Consider the following 20,033-nt stretch of genomic DNA (forward strand, 5'->3'; position numbering starts at 1 on the left):
CATTACATCTGTTTGAGAAGATGAGAGGGTTGACTCGAGCTTCGGGTGTAGGAGACAGTTCTGGGAGCCCAAGAGCCTCAGGTCCCTGTCCTCGTTCTGCAACCTTGGAATTGGCAGTTGCTTCTCCCAAATTCTGGCTTCTAACATGAAGTCTCTGTGTAGGAATTATGTCTAATAGTTTTTGTTACAAATCATTCAAAATAACGGCAAGAAAAGTAATATAAGGGGCAAATGAGTGGGAAAACAGAGTTTCATTTCTTAAACATTTTTGCTAATTGGTAAATGTGTGCACTTGAAATGTATAGTACAATATATTTTTCAGCCTATGAATACAAAAGTTAGCTTTCTGTTAAGTATGACACTATTGAGTTTTTCAGTGGCATACAAAGGTTTTCGAAAAGTATAAAGATTAATATTTGCGGCTATATTTAGTCTGTTTTGCGTTCTTAATTTAGGAAAGAGCCCCCAAGTTTCTACCTCTCTCTGCAGATTTTTGCAAATAAGGTATAATTTGCATGTAGCAAGTATGCAAAAGTCTCCACAGTACAACTCCATTAGCTTTTATATATGTATGTACCCACATAATCATTATTGGGTCAAGATATAGAACAATTACAGCTCAGCCCTAACTCAGTCAGTACCCTACAAAGGTAGCCACTATTTTGACTTCTAATATCATTAGTTCACCTTGTTTTGAACTTCATGTAAACCAGATTATCATTATGTATTCCTATATGTCCAGCTTCTTTCATTCAATACTGTGATTATGAGATTTAACTTTGTTCTCAGTAACAATGGTCATTTTTTAAAATTGTGGGGTGCTATTCCTTAGTGTGAATTTACTGTACAATTTTGTTTATACATTCTATTGTTGAAGATCAGGTAGGTTTTCAATTTTGTGTACTATGGATGATATTGTTGTGAACATTTTAAAATATGTTTTTGGTGTGCACAACACCCTTCTCCTAGGATGATACCCGCAAGTAGAATTCCTGGATTATAGGGGAAGGCATTTTTCAGTATCTAGTTTTGCTAGATACTATCTAACAGTTTTCCATCGTGGTCATACCAATTTACATTGCTGCCAGCAGTGCATAGGAGTCCCAGTTCCTCACATCTTTGCCAGCATTCAGTATTACATATTTTCTTGAATAAAGAAGCACAAAGTAGAAGCTAAAAAGTGAGGGCTTTAAAATGTTTTAAAAGCTTTAAATTCCTTGAATTATAAGATACAATCCTCATTTTCCTTATATTGTAAACTCTACCTTTTATGAATAATAATGATGTTTCCTAAGTAGTGTGTAAAGAATGAGACGGTACTCTCCATGGCTTAGCTGTATTGTGTGCTGATACTCGATAAAAAGGGAAGAAATTCAGTATTTCAGTAGCTGTGATACTATTTCTTTCACTAGTGTCAGAAAATTCATATTCAGAGCCTTGAATTACACATTTTAGTTGCCATCCTTTGTCCTTATTGCTTATCTTTCTTTACTTGCCTTCTTGTGAGCTACTAGCTTGGGTGTGGGGGTGTTTATTCAAGAGGAGGTAGAAGGAAGAGATACTAGGCCAAGATTGGTTTGGATTGGATAAGACACCAGACCTGGTGACCTTATATTAAGGTCTTTTCAATTGTAAAAGTCTAGTTTTAATTGGTGCCTTCATACATGTTTAGATGGCCTTTTCTCCCTAGGTACTCACATCTGTCTATAGTAAATGATCCTCTTAAATTTAATTGTGAACTTGCCTTCCATTAGAGAATGGCTCTACTTTTTATAACTTAAAAGACAGTTAAGTAAATCTTAGATATCAGTAAATATTTTGTTATTAGTATTCTTGAATTCTGCTGTTTAACTGAAAAACAGCCAGGTAATGAGATATTAAATGTGGAGGAGGACCTCTTACTTACATCCCAGGGAAGAATTCAGATAAGAATGATGAGGAGGAAGCATGCATAAGAAAGAAATTTTCTCTTTGATAAGTTTTTATTGAAAATCTATTCCTGTGCTAGGCACAAGAGGTACAGAGATGAAGTGAAGTGGGAAAGGGGAGCTTACACAGAAATAATGAATTACACTCTATTTAAGTAAATGCATGGACATTGCCTATCCCTAGGAAAAGCATTTGAGTTGTAGCTTGCTTTTAGTTAGTTCGATCTTCCAACACATTTCTTGTGATCAATCAGTAGCCATAGAGGAAAAATAGCATGCTTCAGTGAAGGAAGCTTCAACCAGGTCAGAACAGGAATCCAGGTTTCTTGTTTCCTAAAACTACATAAACATATCCTGGTTCAGTGGAAGCTATAGTTAATGGTTATGGGGGAGAAACTGCTCTTCCATTTCTAATGAAACAAATGGACTGTTCCAGAATTAAGTATGACCATCTCTTAGGTTGGGGACAAAGTTTTCAAATGGTTCTTTGAACAAATTTGTTGACAACATTTTACTCCCAGAGGGCATTTCTGCTTACTTAAAAAGCCCACAGGATGGCTCAGCCTTATTACTTTCTGCACAGCTCTTGTCCCTCTTATCTTGTTATTCTCTAATGAAACTCAGAAAACATGTGACAGAAGCACTTACATTCAGTGTTGAAGATTACAATCTTGTTGACTCCTCAAATACCCACCAGATATTGACTTAGCCTTTGGGTCAAGATTCAGATTTGACAAAAAGCAAATAATCTCAAAAGTATTGTATTTTATCATTTTTCTTGAAGTTGAAAGGGACCAGGCAGAGAATAGGAATAAGAGGAGTAAGACATTGGAGAGGAGCTATTGAGGGGCTTAAAATTAGCTTTGCCTGCTTTACAATTTAATTTGCTCAGCATTGCCTTGCTTTTATGCTCTATCCTTCATTCACTCTGAAATAGCAAACTCTTATGAATCGCACAGTAGGTGGTTTGTTTGAGTAGAGTTTTTGCTTTTCATCAGATGACTTTGTGATCTTGAGATTTTTACCCTGACTTCCAAAAAAAGCTTTCACCACTTCTCAGTTAGGTAGCCACAGTTATGTGGCCGACGGTCTTTCTGTCTTTTGGGGTTCTATGAGCGTCACACATATGTAATTTCATCCCCTTTGGTTGATACCTTCTTTCGGTGTATCATTAGTGGTCCTCAAGGGATGAAAGCTTTGATGGTGCTTGCTGATGGTCGTTAATTTGAATAATGCAATTCTGTTCTATGGGTACCAAAACATGTGGAGGAAATTTAAAAATAATATGGAGTACACACACAGTGTTCTTTTGTGGCCAGAAGAATTGCATAAGACCCTAAAAGAGGAACTATTGTTATTTTTTAGGTTAAACAGTAAAAACATTTTTTCGCTGCTGTCATTATAAGTCAATTGGTAGCCAAAAATCCTCCATAAAATTATTTACAATCCCCACTAAAATAGGATATTATTATTTCTTTAAACTATTGTGTTTTGGTTATAAGATAGCCACTAAATTCAGTCTTAAAATGCTTCGCCATTTGAGTTCGGATATTCCTAAAGGGAGGAATTCCATTTTTGGAGGGATGCAAGTAGGATGGACAACATGGGGATTTCTCTGCACTCAAGTTCCTCATTTGTAAACAAACAAACAAAAAAAGGAAATAAGCAGTATCTTAGTCCTTCATCAGATAGTATGTAGAAGGCACAGCCACATTCCTCTTTAGGCAGGTGCTTTGCCGAAAGAGATATGTATAAAATCTTGAGAAATCATTAGTATTTAGAGTCAAAGGATTTTCCTCCTTCCATTTCTAGAAACTTTGAGTATCAGTTATGTCTAGGACTTGTGTGAAGTGCCACATAGAACTGGTTTCTTCCCTCCAAGAATTCACAGTCTAATGGGGTATATCAATGGGAAGGGGTCAGAAATATAGAAGAAAAATGGCAGTGCAATTTTAAATATATGCACAGAGGTGGAGCCTCTGACCCAGACTAGGAAAATAAGGCAAAGCTTCCAAGAGGTGACACCAAAGCCAGCACTAGAAAACTAAGAGTTGATAGGGAAAAGGGAGGATGAGGAGATTCCAGGCAAATAAGACAGCAAAGAAAAAGATTCAGAGGTATAAAAGAAACATGAAGTAGACAGAAAACTGTAATTTCCTTCCAGGTTGCTGAGACAAAATGTACAAGGCCTCCAGGAATAGAGTAGCTAGCATTTACAAAGTTATGACTTGGAAAATTGCCTGAAGACTGTTCAATGGTTAGCTTTTTAAAGAATTCAGGATTGCTAGAGGCTCAGGCTGTCACATGTGAGGAGTGCCGTAATGATGTGATAAGGAACTTGGACTTTAGCACGCAGATCCAGAGTCTCTGGATGGAATTCAGTGGTCCATTGTATCCCTGGGGGGGGCGGGGGGGGGGAGTGAGAGTGAGAGAGAGAGAGAGAATACGTGGTATTATTATGGAAAGAAGCAGCTGATGAATACATAAATAAGTAGAGCAACAAATTGATGTTTCTCTCTCTCCCTCCCTCTCTTTCTAAAAAAATCAATAAATAAAAAAATTTTTTTAAGAATTTTTATAGAGCTTAACCTGCAGCCCCCTGCTCCTTTACTGTGGTCAGTGGTGGGGCTGAAACTCTTACTTTCTTATCATCGTTTGGTCTTTCTGGTGACCAGCCCCATCTTAGGGCTATCTAGGGGGCCCCACCCTAAGTCAACTAATTAGCATAAACTCAGTGGTGCTGAGAAGGGGCCCCTTATGAATAACAAAAGACACTCCTATCACTCAGGAAATTCCAAGGGTTTTGGGAGCTTTGTGCCAGGAACCAGGACTGAGACCAAATGCACCACACTAGTCTACTGTTCTTTTTTACTAGAGGAGGAAAATGGGTCCCCAAAAGGTTAAATGGCTTGCTGAAATTCAAAGTTATCAAAGTGGATAACCCTCATGGGAGGGACTTGGGACACAGGTCTCCATGTCTTATCCAGTTATCTTTATGTTTGCCTCACAGAAGACTCAGCTGGGAGGATTTGTAAATGAGGTGCTCTGACTTTCTGTGATTTGTTTTGTAATGACTAAATCCATCACTCTTTTCAGTGGAATAGATTTTACTTTTACCTGAAATTTTAGTTTCAATTCATGCCAAATATTTTTCCCCACCCCACCCCAGTCCTGTCCCTTCAAAGTAGGTGACTTCGGGAATGCTTTTCCAGCTTTGCAATTGTCCTCCTTGTTCAGAATGGGTTTAGAACTGGACTCTGGGAAGGCCACTAGGATTTGGGGTTGGATTCTCAGGAAGACCTCGTTATCAATGGTGGTGAATTCTTCCTTTGACTTTTTAAAAAAGTGGGTTTATAGACGTGCTGTTTGAGTTTATATGAAAATTGTAAATGGTAAATTTTCATATAGCAGGTTTTACCCTTTTCAGTTTATGATTCCACGCATTTAACAAACATGTACAGTCACACAACTCCCACCACTAGCAAGACACAGAACATTTCCATTTTCCCCCAAATTTCCCTTTTGCCCCTTTCTAGTCAACCCGATTGACTAGACATTGAAAGAACATACAATGCCCACCCCCAAGCCCTGACTACTGGTAATCTCTTTTCTGTCCTTATCACTTTTCTTTCTCCAAAATGTCTGTAAGTGAAATTTAACAATATGTAGCCTTTTGGGTATGTTTCTTTTACAGAGCACAATTATTTGAGATTTATTGATGTTCTATATATCAGTATATTTTATATATATTAATATATTCTCCATTTCTATTGCTGAGTAATATTCCATTCTATGGATGTATATTCATTAACCATCTGGTGTTCATTTGTTTGCTTCTAGTTTCTGGCAGTTATTAATAAAGCAGCTATAAATATTTGAATATAGGTCTTATGCAAGCATGGGCTTTAATTTTTCTTGGATAAATATCCAAGAATGGTATTGTATTACTGGATTGGATACCAGTCTTTCAGAATGATTGCACCATCTTTCATTCCCACAAACAATGTCTGAGAGTGTAGTTACTCAGCATCATTGTCAGCACTTGGTATGGTCAGTTTTTTGGTTTTGTTTTTTAACCTTTCTTAAAGTGGGGTAACAATGTCATTGTGGTTTTAATTTGCATTTGCCTAATGGCTACTGATGTTGATAATCTTTCTGTGTGTTTAATTGACATCCCATATATTTTTTAAAGATTTATTTATTTTTTTAGAGAGGGGAAGGGACGGAGATAGAGAGGGAGAGAGACATCCGTCTGTTGCCTCTCTCCTGCCCCTAACTGGGAACCTGACCTGAAACCCAGTCACATGCCCTGACCTGGAATTCAACCTATGTCCTTTCCGTTCACAGGCCTGTACTCAATCCACTGAGCCATACCAGCCACGGTGCCATCCTATACTTTTGGTGAAGTGTCTCCTGAAATCTTTTGCCCATTTTTAAAAAAGAAATCAGGATGTTTGTTTTCTTAGTATTAGTTTTTTTGTGTATTCTGGAGACAAGTCCTTATCAAATATGTGTTTTGAAAACATTTTCTCCCAATCTATGACTTGCCTTTTCAATTTTTAAATAGTCTCTTTTGAAGAACATAAATTATTAATTTTGATGAAGCCCACTAGTGGAAAAAAATAGGTCTAGACTAAACACTGCTCTGATCCCCCCAAAAGCTTAAACATGAGAAACAAAGTGTTTACAATGAGCTTAACTGAATCTCAGAGAAAAAGTTCAAGAATATTTAACAGAATACAAAAACGTCTGACACCAGGTAAAATTCACAATTCAATGTAAAAACATGGTGACTAGAATTATGAGTATTCTGTTGTATATTTAAAAGTTGCTAAGAGTAGATCTTAAAAGTTCTCATTACAAGAAAAAATTATAACTGTGTGAGGTGATGGTTATTAATTAAACTTATTGTGTAACCATGTCGCAAATATACCTATGTCAAGTCATTATGTTTAACATACCTTACTTAACCTTACACAATGTTACATGCTGATAATAACTCCGAAAGCTGGGAGAGGGGACCCTCAAAACTCAATCATAAGAAAATAAACAACCCAATTTAAGTGGACTTGATTTGGGTAAAACATGTGAACAAAGACACTACGAAAGAACATATAAGACGTCAAGTAAGCACCTGAAATGATGCTTTACATCATTAGTAGAAAAATGCAAATTAAAACCACAATGAGCTATAATACACCTATTAGAAAGGCTAAAATTAAAAATTCTCATTAAACCAAGTGTTGGTGAGGATGTGGCACCATGAAATTTCAAGAAGCTGCTAATAGAGATAGAAAATGATACAACCTCTTTGGAGAACAGTTTTGTATTTTCTTAAAAAGTTACAAACACCTCGCTTATGACTTAGGTATTCTACTCCTTGGTACATGCTCAAGAAAAATGAAAGCTTACATCCATACCAAGACTTCTATACCAATGTTCATAGAAGCTTTATTAGTAAAAGCCCCCAAATAGAAACAATCCAAATTCTATCCACAGGTGAATGAATTAAAATATTGTATTATATTTGAATAGTAGACTACTACTCAGCGATTGAAAGGAATGAACTGCTGATTGTATACTACAATATAGGCCAAGCTCAAAAACAAACCAAAACAAAACAAAGCAAAAAAGGTGAAAAAAGCCAGACCTTGCTCCAAAAAAGAAAAGGAATTCATATTATATGATTCTACTTGTATGAAATTCTAGAAATTTAAACTAATTTGTAGTGACCGAAAGGAGATGGAATGTTGCTTGGGCATGAGGGAGTAGGGTGTAGGAGACAGGGATTACAAAGGGGCATGTGGAGGCTTTCTGGGATCATGTATGAGTTCACTATTTTACCTGTGGTCATGGTTTTACGGGTATATGTGCTTGTGTGTCAAAACATCAAATTATACACTTTATGTCAAAACATCAAATTATACACTTTAAATATGCTCAATTTATTGTATGTCAGTTATACTGAATAAAACTTAAGTGTAGGGAGAAAAAATATTTGGGAATAAGGTAGGAAAGTATCTTAAACTCTTTCTTTCTTCTTCCTTTCCCTCTCTCTCTCTCTCCCTCCCCCCCACTTCCCCTTCCAGTGGTGCTCATTTAGTTTCCTTTAAAAGACTAGGAGCTACCTTAAGAAAAATAAAAATGCATAAAGACTAAATGCTAATATGGTTGTAGTAAAATTATTACATTCTCACCTCCCATGTCACAACATAAAATGGTATAGCACCTTTGGAAAACAAGAAGGCATGCATATCAAGAATTGTTTAAATATATTTATATCCTTTGATCCACTAATTCGTCTTCTGGAAATTTATACTAAGGAAATAATATTTTAAAAGTGAAAGGCTTAGTGAAGTACTTTAAAGGGCAGGGGAAAGTGGTCAAATGCTAGCAAGGGAACAATTGGGTCATTTTATATTCACTAAAGGAATGCAAATCAATTACATATGTAGCATCATAAGAAATGCTTGTATTGTGTTTAAATCAGAATATAAAATGATTTCTACTCTATCAAATACAATTAATTGACAACTATATATACAGATAGAAAAGGTTTTAGAGAAATTAAAATGGTTCATTTGTTAGGATGTCAGGGTTTAGAGTGAATTTTTACTTCTAGTCCTACTAATATTAGTATTACATGGACTATTTAAAAAGAATAAAATAATAAAGATAGATTAAAACAAACCAATAAATGTATCTTAATATATAGTTCCCAAAGTTGAAATACTGAGATTTTAAAGAAGATTACAAGGTACGAAGGTGGCTGAACACATACACTTATCTCCTATCTATCAATAGTCTACTCAAATGACAGTAAAAAAAAAAATTAAGACATAAACATAACATGACAAAGATAACGGGGATGGAGAAAATAAAATTTTGAAAGCTCTAAAGCACATGAAGAAAGCTGAATCATGAGGTACAGTTGAGAAAGCTGAGAAGCAACCTAATTTTCACTGCGGGACCTCAAAAGAATATAAATTGCCAGCACCAGCTCCCACACTGTGGGCAGCAGACAAGAGAGAGAAGGGTCCTTTCTGGGGAAGCTGACCAGCCCATGAGAAAACCTAAAGAGAACCATAGAGAGAAGATGAAGCAGCAGGTTAAACCATGTGCACACAGCTTACACGATCATTTTGTGCTTCATTCTTACACATAAGCAAATTGTCAAAGGATCATCCCTCATTTGGGACAAACATCCTATAATAGGAGAACGGGAGTGAAAGAGAGAAGGAATCAAAGAAATAATTCAGAGAAAACTTCTAGAAAGAGAACAATAAGAATTTCTAGATTGAATGGCCCACTGAATTATCTAACATTATGGATGAATATAGCCTCTCAAAAAAGCACATACTTTTGAAAGTTTTAGTGCACAAAGATTCTACAAATATCTATAAAGAAGAAATGATTTATATGTAAACAATTAGTTCCTCAGTTGATCAGTGCATTTCAAGTGCCTAATAGCCACATGTAGCTTATGACAACCTCTTTGAACAGCACAGATAGTGTTTCCATCGCTGCAAAACATTCTATTGAGCAGCACTGATCTAAGTACCTCTGCTCCTGATGTATAGTCAAGACTCACCCTTTATGAAATTATATTTCCTGAATACTTTCCTGCTGGCCACTTTTCCTTGATTACCTTTTGTTGTGTCTTTTTGTTGCAAGATGAGTACATAATTTTCTTTTTTAGGTGTGCATATATCAACATCATTATTTTTATTTTGTTTTACAGTTGTTTTTACAGCAATGATATTTGAGACTATTACAAATCAAGATCTTCCTGTGATCAAGTGTGTTTTAATCAATCATAAGAACAGTGATTCATCAGTGGGGATAACATCATCGTATCCCACGGTAAAGTAATATTAATATTTTAAGTTTAGCTACTTTCTCTGGCAACCTACTATGTCTATATGGGCCTTTCTTTATATGTATTTAAGTATATTATGTACTCATATCTGGTGCACATGGGCATCTATACTCATTGCTACATGGCACTCCATTCCAAAAAGTCATGTTTTCTTTGAGTTTGGTTTCAGGAAGGACACTGATACTCAGCATGAATAAGTAGCTGGGATTTCCCTTTCTCCTTAAACAGAATCCAGATATCTCTCTCAAGCCTGATTCCCCAAATTCTAACTACTTCCTGGATATAGAGAAATACATTTTCCATTTGCTCATTAAAATTCTCCTCCATAATTCATCCTACTTCTATTTCCCCAAATCTGCTCCCGTTCTAGTATTAATTGATTTCTGTGTATGGCCTTGTCTTATTACCAGCCTTGAAATCTCAGTGCCATTTTGGAATACTTACTCTCTTTTGCCTTCACATTTGCTCAGTTACCAAACCTTGTCAATTCCCATTTTTAACTAGTTCTCATCTAATCACCTCAGATTGTACAGTCGCACTGTCACTTCCCTGATTCAAGCCCTCATTAACTCCATCATAATTACAATAATGTCCTACATGGCTTCTTCTTTCTGCAGTTCATCTCAGATGGGCTGTTAGACCCTTCTTTTCAAAGCACAGCCTGATCCTTTACTGTCTGCCTTGAGACCTTCAGTGACCTCATTTAGGCTGACATGCAAATTGCTCCATAATCTGATTCTGGCTCCTTCAGATTCCAGCCTCTCAAAGAGTATTTTCATTACTCTTTTCTTTTTTACTATTCCTCTAACATAGCCTAGGTATTTACACAAATAAAGGAAGCTTAAATGATAGAGAACTGAGAATATTAAGAATATATATGCAATAAAAAGCAAACCTAATTTAGCCAATTCTGTGAACATTTCCAGTTAAGGATTTATACAAATAGCTAGTTACTATTTTCTTTTGTGTAGGTGAACATATAAACACATGACATGATAACTTATGTGCCCCCCCAATCAGAGATGTTAGAAATATTCTTAGATTTTTGAATCAGTATGAAATAGGTTTTAATGACAACATTCTACATTAATGAAATGAAAACACCTAATTTACTGCATGATTTTTTTTTTATGCCAGAAGCATGGTTGGTTTGAATTTTTTAATTGTTGTTGGTATCATAACACATTGGCTTCTTAACATTATTTGCATACATAGTATTTCAGCAGAGACAAAAAGTTAATATTATTTCTATAAGGTTTTAAACTTTTATTGTTTTTTCAACATCAGAAAATAAATGCACACATTTAATTGTTTTCTTATAAAACACAATCTTTTTTTGGTAAACTTTTAATTTATTTATTTTTAGAGAGAGGGGAAGGGAGGAAGGGAGGGAGAGAGGGAGAGAGATATTGACTGGTTGCCTCTTGAACACCCCCAGCTGGGGACCTGGCCTACAACCCAGGCATGTACCATTAATGGAATTGAACTGGTGGCCTTTTGGTTTGGTGATCTTTTGGTTTGGCTGCCTTTTGGTTCACAGGCCAGAGCTCAGTCCATTGAGTCATACTAGCCAGGGCTAAAACACAATCTTAAAAGAAATTAATGATTATTGGTCTTGGTTCTAGTATTAAGCCCTGCGTTATTTTTTCATGTAGTATAAATTATATTCTTATGCAATATTCAGGATTATATTGAGACCTAGTAGTTCTTAAACAGCATTAAACAAACAACACAGAGGAATTCTAACTATGGCAAAGGTGAACATACCTCATCATGCACGTGCATTTCCTTGAAGCTGAAGCTGCTGCATTTAGGTATTTCCCTACGTCAATGTGAAGTGGATTGTTTAGGAGTCTGTGGCTATTTATTTATTTATTTAATCTTTATTGTATTTTTTTTTCATTGCCATTTAGTCCCCTTATACACTCCTCTCCACAGCAGACTCTACACTGTTGTCCATGTCCATGAATCCTTTTTCCTTTTTGCTTAATCCCTCCACCCACCCCCAGCTTCCAACCCCCCCCCCCACTAGCTGTCATCCTGCTCTCCATCTATGAGCCTGTCCCCATTTTCCTTGTTACTTCAGTTTGTTCATTAGATTCTACACATGAGTAAAATTGTATGGTATATGTTTTTCTGTGGCTAGCTTATGAAGAACTTAGCATAAGGTTCTTCAGGTCCATCCATGCTATTGCAAAGGGTAAAATTTTCTTCTTTTTTATGGCCAAGTAGGAGTTCACAGTGTTACTGTCCCATAGCTGTTTTATCCACCTGTCTACTGATGGACACTTGGGCTACTTCCATATCTTGGTGATGGTAAATAATGCTGCAATGAACACAGGGGTGCTTATGTTCTTTTGAATTAGTGTTTTGGGTTCCTTTGTATAAATTCCCAGAAGTGGGGTCACTGGGACAAAAAGCAGGCCCATTTTTAATTTTTTGAGGTATTTCCATTCTGCTTTCCACAGTGGCTGCACCAGTTTGCGTTCCCACCAGCAGTGCAGAAGGGGTCCCCTTTCTCCACATCTTTGCCAGCACTTGTGTTTTGTTGATTTATTGGTGATAGCCATTCAGACAGATGTGAGATGGTATCCCATTGTGGTTTTAATTTGCATTTCTCTGATGATTAGTGACATTGAGCATCTTTTCATATGTCTATTGGCCATCTGCATATCCTCCTTGGAGAAGTGTCCATTCAGGTCCTTTGCCCATTTTTTAATTGGATTGTTTGTTTTTTTGGTGTTGAGTTTTGTAAGTACTTTATAAAATTTGGATAGTAACCTCTTATCAGATGTATTAGTGAAAATGTTTTCCCATTCTGTGGGTTGTCTTTTTATTTTGTTGATGATTTCCTTTGCTGTGCAAAAACTTTTTGGTTTGATATAGTCCCATTTGTTTATTTTTTTTCTTTTGTTTCCTTTGCCTACGGAGATATATCCGATAAAATATTGCTTTGAGCAATGTCTGAGACTTTGTGGCCTATGTTTTCTGCTAGGATTTTTATGGTTTTTGGTCTAACATGTAAGCCTTTGATCCATTTCTAATTTATCCTGTGTGTGGTGTAAGAAGGTGATCTAGTGTCGTTTTTCTGCATGTATCTGTCCAAATTTCCCATCACCATTTATTGAATAAACTATCTTTAGCCCATTGTATGTGCTTGGTTCCTCTGTTGAATATTAATTGACTACAAAGGTGTGGACTTATTTCTGGCCTCTCTATTCTGTTCCCTTGATCTGTGTGTCTCTTTTTATGTCATTACCATGCTGTTTTGATTACTATGTCCTTACAGTATAGTTTGATATTAGGTAGCATGATTCCTCTAGCTTTGTTCTTTCTCAGGATCGCTGTTGCTATGGGGGGCCTTTTGGGGTTCCATATAAATTTTTGAAATAATTGTTCTAGTTCTATGAAATATGTCATTGAAATCTTGATAGGAATTACATGGAATCTTTAGATTGCTTTGGGTAGTATGGACATTTTACTTTTTATTTTTAAAAATGTTTTATTTATTTAAATATATATTTCATTTTATTTAAAATAGGGGGGAAGGGAGGGAGAGAAACATTGAATGGTTTCCTCTCACATGTCCCCAACTGGGGACCTGGCTTGCAACCCAGGCATGTGCCCTGACTGGGAATCGAACCAGTAACCTTTTGCTTCACAAGCCAGTGCCCAATTCACTGAACCATACCAGCCAGGGCTGGACATGTCAATGATGTTAATTCTTCCTATCCATGAACTCAGTAAGTGTTTTCACTTATTTGTATCTTCTTCAGTTTCTTCCTTCAGAGTCTTATAATTTTCCAAGTACAGACCTTCTACATCCTTGGTTAGGTTTATTCCTAGGTATTTAATTCTTTTTTGAAGCAATTGTGAATGGGATTGTTTTCTTAATTTCCCTTCCTGTTAATTTGTTATTGGCATATAAAAATGCAACCGATGCAACTGATTTCTGGATATTAATTTTGTATCCTGCTACTTTGCTGAATTCATTTATCAGTTCTAGTAGTTTCTTGGTGGACTCTTTAGGGTTCTCTGCATATAGTATCATGTCATCTGCAAATAAAGACAGTTTTACTACTTCCTTTCCAATCTGGATGCCTCCTATTTCTTCTTCTTGTCTGATTACTGTAGCCAGGACTTCCAGTACTATGCTGAATAAGAGAGGTGAAAGTGGACATCCTTGTCTTGTTCCCAATTTTAAGCAGAATGCATATAGTTTTTGCCCATTGAGTATGATGCTGACAGTGGGTTTATCACATATGGCCTTTATTATGCTGAGGTATGTTCCCTCTATTCCTACTTTGTGGAAGGTTTTTATCATAAATGGGTACTGGATTTTATCAAATGCTTTTCCTGCACCTATTGATATAATCATGTGATTTTTATCCTTCATTTTGTTTATGTGGTTAATCACATTTATTGACTTGCAGATGTTGTATCAACCTTGAATTCCCATAATAACTTCCATTTGATCATCGTGCATGATCTTTTTGATGCATTGCTGTATTTGATTTATTTGTTTCGCTAATATTTTGTTGAGGATTGTAGCATCTATCATCAGTGATATAAGCCTATAATCTTTCTTTGTAGTGTCTTTATCTGGTTTTGGAATTAGGATAATGCTGACCTCATAAAATGAATTTGGTAGCCATCTCACCTCTTGAATTTTATTAAATAGTTTGAGAAGAAGTTCTTCTTGTAATGTTTGGAAGTTCTTCTTGTAATGTTTGGAAGTTCTTCTTGTAATGTTTGGGAAAATTCACCTCTGAAGCCATCCTGTTCAGAGCTTCTGTTTGTTGGGAGTTTTTTGATTATTGCTTCAATTTCACTAGGTGTAAACTATCTATTCAGATTCTCTGATTCTTCCTGATTTAGTTTTAGAAGATTGAAATTCCATTTCATCCAGGGTGTCCAGTTTGTTGGTATATAGTTGTTCATAATATTGTCTTAGAATCCTTTGAATTTCTTTGGTGCCAGTTGTTATTTTTCCTCTTTCAATTCAATTTTATTTATTTGGGTTCTTTCCCTTTGTTTCTTGATGAGTCTGGTTAAAGGTGTGTCAATCTTGTTTATCTTTTCAAAGAACCAGCTCTTGGATTCATTAATCTTTTGTTTTTTTAGACTCTATTTCATTTATTTCTGCACTGATCTTTATTATTTCCTTCCTTCTACTCACTTTTTTTTTTTTTAAAGGTTCTGATTTATTCCACAGTCCACAGTTCTCAGATGAGACATTTTTCTGGAAATGTTATAGTCTAAGGGTGTTCTATATAACCAAGCACTCTTTAGTAATTAAAATTTGCCCATGAAAATCTAGTAAATAAGCTTCTACATCCTTAGTTATATTATCAGTATATCCTGGATCCAAAATAAGATGATATTACTGTTCCCACAATCTACCTAATGGTTGCTTAAAATCTGAATATTTCCATCATTTTTTATTTCTTTTTGAAGATTAAGATGGTGTGTGCTGGGTTTCTCCACTGCAAAGTTACTACTTTTTCTTTGTAATTAATATTTGAGGGGAGATGCAAATACCCTTTATCTCCTCCAGTTTTCACCTGCTGATTTTAGCTTCCATTGGTAGGCTTTGTCTACAATTATTACTGTGATATTTGCCTAATTGTGATTTTTTTCTTTTCTCTCATTCCCTCCACATGTATTAATTGGCATTTTTCTGTGAGGAAGAGCTATCCTTTCTGTTTTATGTATTTACTCAATTATTTGTATCAGTAAAGACTCATAGATATGTATTTTATTCTATGGGTTCTAACCAAAAACTATCATTTTTATTTTGTTGTACAAAAGCTTCCAGCATTTGGCCATTGGGACCTACTTCAGATTGGCCCCTATGTCCCCGCAACATGTCCTCTTCTTTTTCAAGCATTTCCTTACTTTCTAGCACTACAACATAGTCGAGGCTCATCTTGTATTTTTCTTGCCTCAGCCCTGGAATTAACTACTTTTCCAAGGAGCACTGGTTTCTTGGAGAACAGTATTTAGAAACCAAGATCTGAGAGCTGGATGTACTCATTGCTACTGGGATGTCATTGCTTCTAATCCCTCTCATCTGGCAGAGGTAGGAAATGTATGTATGTATACTAACCCCACATACAATACACTAATATTTATCTCTCTATCATCTCTGCATCTATCTGTCTGTCATCTATCTATCTGTCTCTCCATCTATCACCATAAGTTCAAATTGATAACTCCCATTTTAATTTGGCACCAAAGGATTCATTCTACCCTTTCCTCTTTCCTTATTTGTATTTCTCTCTCTGTCAGTAAGAAACCTGGCTCTTATTATCTATAGTAATCTACTTATGTATTCAATCCTAGTATATACATAAACTAGTTTCAGAATTGTAAACCCACATCCCAATGAGAAACAGGTGTAGTTATTAGAATACTATATTTGTGTTACAGTTATTTTTGTCTTTAACCTTATTGTATACAAACAATTATTTTCCAAAGTTGCTTAAGTTAATTCTTTACTTTCCCACCTCCTTCGCTATGGTTATGTTATTTATTTGTTACACATGAAATTGATTTGGTCTGTGTTCCATTTTGATTCAGTTCCTCTTATATCCTGGTTGGTTTTTATTATTTTTTAAGTATATGAAACATAATTATGGTCCTAGAAACCAAGCAATATAAAAAGGTATACTCAGAGAAGTATCACTCCCTCCTCATCTTTACTACCAAATTCCCATCTTTTTCCTAGTTACCTCCTATACTTAACCAATTCCTTTAGATTTTTATTATTATTCCTGATTTCTTGTGCACAAGTGAGCAAATACATGTGTATTTTCTTATATTCCCTTCCTTTTTGTATGAAGTGTTGCATACTTGACGGTAGATACTTTTTGCACTTAGCTTTCTTCACCTCTCAGTATATATCCAGGAAATCACTTCAAGTCAGTTCATAGAGACTATTCTTTTTCTTTTTACATCTTTGTAGTTCTCCATTAAATGGATGTATCCTAGTTTATTCGACCACTCTCCTATGTATGAGTATTTAGGTTGTTTCCAATATTTTACAATGACAACTAATACTGTAGTTAATTGTTGGAGCTATATTTCTAGAAGTGGGATTGCTAGTTCAAACAGTGAGTGCATATGTAGTTTTATTGGGTATTGCCACATTCCCACCTAGAAGGGCTGTACCAGTTTGTAATCCCGCAGCAATGTATGAAAGTAACTGTTTCCTTACAGCCTCATCAACAAAATGTGTTGTCACACTTTAAAATTTGTGCCAGTCTGATAGGTGAGAAGTGATATTTCAGTGTTATTTTAATTTACATTTCTATAGTAATAAGCAAGATTGAGCATTTTTTCATATATTCAAGGACCACTCTGTATGTATGTGTGTGTGTGTGTGTGAACTCTCTATTTCATTTTCCCATTTTTCTACTGTATTTTTTGTTCTGTGTCACTCAATTTTTAAAACTTATTTATATATTAGGAGTATTTGTCCTTTATTTGTAATATATATTGCAAATATTTTCCTCAAGTATATCAGGTTTTTAAAAACTTTATTCTATGCCGATCTTTTAAGAGTCAGCTTCATTCCTGGACTTCAGTGAGGCATGCCCACCACACCAGCCTTGAAGCTGCCTGTCCCTCCTGTGAATTCTCAGAGCACTTAAATTTACCTTTCAAAGTAGTTGGTACTTTTTTATGGTTCACATTCTCTTTCAGTTTTACTTATGAGACTGTTTACTTCTTATTATGAGACTCAGAAATCTTTAAGGCCCTGGCTGGTATGACTCAGTTGATTGAGCATCATCCCACAAAGCAAAAGGTCACTGGTTCAAGTCCCAGTCAGGGCCCGTGCCTGGGTTGCAGGTTTGGTCCCCCACTGGGGCACATGTAAGAGGTGGCCAATCCATGCTTCTCTCCCTCTCTTTCTCCCTCCCTTCACCTCTCTAAAAATAAATGAATAAAATCTCAAAAAAAGAAAAAAACTCTTTAAGGACAAGATCAGTACCTTTTCTTTCTGGTTTTATAGTGCTTGGCAGGTGGTCGAGCACTTATTAGATATTGATTAAATGAACTTATCTGATACTACTGAATAAGGGAACAGGTAAAACCAGAAATATGGTTTATTATCAGTAGCAGAAGAGCTACCCTGCTCTTCATCTGAAGAAACTTTAGTGTCTGTGTGTGTGCACACATGTGTACATACATGTAGTTCATGTACATGTTAGGGGGTAGGAGGTGAGGATTCTAGCAATAGAAGTTGCTACCACATCCTCCTCTCAATATATGTCAGTTTTTTGAAGCAGGCAAGGGGTGTGGTGATGGTGGTGAGCCTATGGGGAGTATGTGCCCAGAAAGTAGTTTGGTTTTAAATTCCCTTTAACACAGATACCAATTTATTATTACTGTGTAGATTCTTATGTGCATACCAATAATCATAAAAACATTTACCTATGTATGACAAATTTTGTGATTATGGCTGTATGTTAGCTTACTAAAGCTGTCATAACTAAGTATCACAGACTGGGTGACTTCAACAAGAGAAATTTATTGTTTCACAGTTCTGGAGGCAAGAAGTCTGAAATCTGGATGTCAGCAGCGTTCATTCTTTCTGAGGGCTGTGAGGGAAGGCTCTGCTCCAGGCCTCTCTCCTTGGCTCGTTGTTCACCATCCTCATGTTCATATGGCGTTCTCCCTGAATGTATATCTTCTCCAAATTGCAGGTTTTTAAAAACAAGATTTTATTCATTTATTTTTAGAGAGAGGGGAAGGGAGGGAGAGAGAGAGGGAGAGAACATCGATGTGAGAGGGAAACATCGATTGGTTACCTCTTATGCGCCGCAACTCGGGGGACTGGGCCTGAAACCCAGGCATGTTCCCTGACTGGGAATCAAACTGATGAACTTTCACTTTGTGGGCATGATGTGCAACCAACTGAGCCATGCCAACCAGAGCCAACTTTCTTCTTTTTATATGGGCACCAGTCATATTGGGTTAGAGCCCACCCTAAAGGCCTCATTTTAACTTGATTACCTCTGTAAAGATGTTATCACGAAAGGTCACATTTGGAGGTACTGGGGGTTAGGACTTCAACATATAAATTTTGTGGGGGGGACACAATTCAACCCATAAGAGCCCTTAAAACATTCTAGAAATGTAGCCTAATACTATCTATCTTTTTTTAGAGAATTATAATTAATGCAATTTTAAGTCAGTGATATGTTCTCAATGGGTGTTATGTGCAGCATGTCAACATGTATGTATCAATATTTGGTAAAGATTTCAATTAAGAGACTGCATTAAACATGCACTTAGGGCTTTTCTGGTGTGGCTCAGTGGGTTGAGCACTGGCCTGTGAACTGAAAGGTTGCTGGTTCGATTCTGGTCAGGGCTCATGCCTGGGTTTCAGGCCAGATCCTCAGTGGGTAGAGGCAACCAGTCAACGTTTCGTCTGTGACACAGGCATCAGAATCCCCAGAAGACCTTGGCTGTGCCTTGAGGCCTGCGAATGCGAAGGAGGCAGTCTATGAAGCAGCCACTGTAGAAGTAGACGAGTCTGCGTCCATCACACTGCAAGTGCTGGTCACCACCCCGGGGAACATTTCCTGTATCTGGGTCTTTAAACACAGCTCCCTGAATTGCCAGCCACGCTTTGATTTACAAAACAGGTAAGGGAGGGGTGTGGATGTGCAACAATAAAGACTTATGGAAGAGCACATTTTTGCCATAAAAATACCTTTTGCTTCATTTAGAGTTTATTTGCAAATTTCTGTACATGTCCACTGTAATGAACTAAAAATATAGTTAAGGCATGGATATATGACATTATATATTTGTTAAAACCCGTAAGATGTACAACACAAAGAGTGAAGCCTAATGTGAACTATGAACTTTAGTTAATACAAATATTGGTTCATCAATTGCAGCAAATATACCACACCTACCAAGATGCTAATAATAAAGAAAATTGGGGGCAGGGAGAGTTGGTGGGAAGAAGGATGTATATGGAATTTCTCTGTACTTTCTGTTCAATTTTTCTGTAAATCTAACATTGCTCTAAAAAAGTCTTAATTTCAAAAATTATATATAGTTATGTAGGTATAGGTAGGGCCTACAAAAGCAGTGAGTAGCTGGTAAAATGTAAAACAAATAGTGAAAAGACTATTTGGGATTTTTAAGGTGTCTTGTTTAATTGTCTTAAAGATAAAAAAGTTAGAAAGTTTTTATTATATTCTAGT

At 36.2% G+C, this 20,033-nt stretch overlaps 1 protein-coding gene across 1 annotated transcript in view; it reads left to right on the plus strand.

The window, feature by feature from the left end:
* Positions 1–20,033, plus strand: part of FLT3 (fms related receptor tyrosine kinase 3) — a 58,350-nt gene that overhangs the window by 824 nt on the left and 37,493 nt on the right. Inside the window, exons 2-3 of the mRNA XM_054577059.1 lie at positions 9,670–9,791; positions 19,258–19,463. Of these exons, the coding sequence (XP_054433034.1) occupies positions 9,670–9,791; positions 19,258–19,463 (328 nt within the window). The remainder of the gene's footprint in view (positions 1–9,669; positions 9,792–19,257; positions 19,464–20,033) is intronic.

The sequence above is a fragment of the Pteronotus mesoamericanus genome, unplaced genomic scaffold (genome assembly GCF_021234165.1).
Source record: "Pteronotus mesoamericanus isolate MK-2021 breed Mesoamerican mustached bat unplaced genomic scaffold, CSHL_Meso_final contig_41, whole genome shotgun sequence".
Lineage (NCBI taxonomy): Eukaryota > Metazoa > Chordata > Mammalia > Chiroptera > Mormoopidae > Pteronotus > Pteronotus mesoamericanus.